The sequence below is a fragment of the Chenopodium quinoa genome, unplaced genomic scaffold (assembly GCF_001683475.1).
Source record: "Chenopodium quinoa cultivar QQ74 unplaced genomic scaffold, ASM168347v1, whole genome shotgun sequence".
Lineage (NCBI taxonomy): Eukaryota > Viridiplantae > Streptophyta > Magnoliopsida > Caryophyllales > Amaranthaceae > Chenopodium > Chenopodium quinoa.
In genome coordinates, this window is record NW_018743050.1 from 2,158,156 (window position 1) to 2,160,899 (window position 2,744).

The window sequence follows — 2,744 nt, forward strand, 5'->3', positions numbered from 1 at the left end:
CAGTAGGGTCGAGCCAAGGGGAAAATTCTATTGACATCAATTCTGTGCGTCAATTATGGAGTAATAGAAGTTGGGATCTGGATGTGTTGAAAGATAACTTTTCTGAAGCAAAAGTGAGCAATATTCTGAGCATTCCAATACCACAATTTGACCACAAAGACTCGTGGACCTGGCATTACACCAAGGATGGAAATTTCTCGGTGCGAAGTGCTTACCATATGCTAATTGAGGATCAGAAAAGAGGAGGGGCGTCGTCATCTAATGGTGGCTGCTTTTTCGATTGGAAGGCTATCTGGCGTGCGGAGTTACCTCAAAAAATTAAATTTTTTGCTTGGCGTGCAATTAGAGATGTGGTTGTTGCTAAGTGCCATCTTGCATGAAGAGGTATGGTTGTCGATCCCCTTTGTCCTTTATGTGGTGAGAGTGATGAATGTACTCTGCATATGCTGGTGAAGTGTAGAGAAGCAAAGATGATTTGGTATATTTCGCCCCTACGCTTAGAGGTGGAGAGGTATGATGGGGAAACTTTCCATGATTGGTGCTGCTCTGTCAGGAAGATATTCAAGGAGGTAGCTTGGTGGGATATTTTCTGGAGTATTGCTTGGGGGGTGTGGTTGAAGCGTAATAGGTGGTGTTTCGAAGGGAAGAGATATGAAATGTCTGAAGTTATTCATAGAGCTGTTGGCATTGTTGGGGAATTTGAGCAGGCACAGGCCATTAGCAACATCAATCCTCCTCCTCCAGCCTTCGACGTGAGTTGGAAGCCTCCAATGGAGGGTGTGATTAAGATTAATTCTGATGCAGCAGTGTTCTCTCCAAGTGGGGTGGGTCTTGGTGGTGTTATGCATGATTATGTAGGTGATGTGGTGGTCTCGACTTGTCTTAAGCTGGAGGGTAAGTTTGAGGTTGATGTAGTTGAAGCTCTTGCCATGAGACATGCTCTAAACATATAGCTCTGGAGTCTGGGTTTTGACATGTGTGTTTGGAGACCGATTGCCTGAAGTTGCATAATCACCTAGTGAAAAGAATCGTCCCTAGTACTGCCTTTGGGATGCTTGTGAAGGACATTCTTCAACTCACTCTTTCTTGTCATTCAATTTCTTTTTCTTTTGTGAGGAGGAGTGGTAATTATGTTGCTCATAATCTTGCAAAGCTTTGTATTTCTTTTAATGAGCTTAGAGTGTGGATGAAGGAGTATCCTTGTGATGTAACCGAATTTGTTTTGGCTGATCGGAGCCACATTTGATTGAATAAAGAGCTTGCTCCCCGTCAAAAAAAAAATTTAAAAATTTAAGCATTTGTTTAAATTATTTTTTTTCTATGTATACGGTAATGTAAAAGTGTTATTTTTCTTTTTAACTAATTGAATATATATAAAGCTTTGTACTAATCATTTGAAGATGACCCTATTATTTCGTTTAAAACCAACCAACCTCAAATAATATTATTGTAATCAAAATTCCAATAACATCTTATTTCTTATTATACCTTTCTACTTGAATAAACTAATATTCAAATTTCAATGTGTGTGAAATTATTTTTTGAAACTTTGTTCAAAACACATTGTTTATTAAGTAATAGTTATCAATCAATTAGATAAGTTACCATTAAAGTCAATTACATGTAATAAGATTTTTTTTTTCGTCATTTAAACCATATTTAAAACATGATCCACAGAAATCACAGTAAAAATATATAGAGTATATTTTTTTGGACACACTAGCAAATGACTCGTGTCATTGCTGTTGTGTCTTTTAGTATATAGTTATGGAAGATGATTACTGATTGGTCGTTGAAATCCCTACACACTGTACAAAACTGTAACAATTGTTTATTTTAAATTTTTTTTTCTTATTACTTAATATCCCGTAATTGAAGTTGTTGTTTTCTGACATTTCCCTATAATACCCCTAAGCCAACAAGCTAAGTGAATTCCAAAACTAATAACTAATAGCAACATCATTGGAAAGCTATTTTGACAATTAGCTTGTCATTCCACATACACTTTTAATCTAATTATCAATTTCGCTACTTTTTGCTTCAATGCCTACCTATTAGCTTAGTAGTAATTGTTGGATATAAAATACATGGAAAGTGGTTAATTGGTGTAATAAACAATTTATTTTGGCAAGTTTAATTCTCAAGAAAATTAGCTTGGCAAAGCTAATTTGCTTAGCCAAGCTAATAGAGTGTTCTAGGTCTAACGGTCAATCTAGTAGATTTGTAATTATTGAATTTTCAAGCAACTCCCCTAGCTACAATCCTTGGAGTTGCTAGAAGTACCCAAAATCGTTTAAAATTTAAACCAATTTTATCGGGTTTTTCCCCATACGCCCCTGAGATTTTTGTTTTTTCACCATATACCCCTTAACTTTTTTAAATTCATCATATAATCCTGAGTTTTCATAAAAAATACACCATATACCCTTGATGACTAATGATTGTTAATTTTGTCAATCATTAGAGTTAATTATGAACCGAAACCACTGTAGATATATTCCCCAAACCACCTACATTCCTGTAACCACCCCCAAAACCATCATAAAATTCCTTTTCTCATCCTCAAAATCAATCATACGGATATGGTTATGGAGATTTGGAGTGGTTTTGGGGTCTAGAAAAACGAGATAAGTGGTTTTGTGATGAGGGGGAGAGATCTAAGGTGGTTTGAGGTATACTTAATCAAATTCTACTCATCTTATTCTTATTAGGGGTATGTAGTGAATTTTTGTAACAATTTAGGA

At 35.8% G+C, this 2,744-nt stretch overlaps 1 protein-coding gene across 1 annotated transcript; it reads left to right on the plus strand.

The window, feature by feature from the left end:
- Window positions 1-386: 386 nt before the first annotated feature.
- Window positions 387-953, plus strand: LOC110730785. The gene has a single exon (XM_021910607.1). The coding sequence runs from the start codon at window positions 387-389 to the stop codon at window positions 951-953; it is 567 nt and encodes a 188-aa protein (XP_021766299.1).
- Window positions 954-2,744: the final 1,791 nt, after the last annotated feature.

Coding starts and splice junctions, on each gene's coding strand:
- LOC110730785 (XM_021910607.1), top strand. CDS start 387: ATGGTTGTCGATCCCCTTTGTCCTTTATGTGGTGAGAGTGATGAATGT.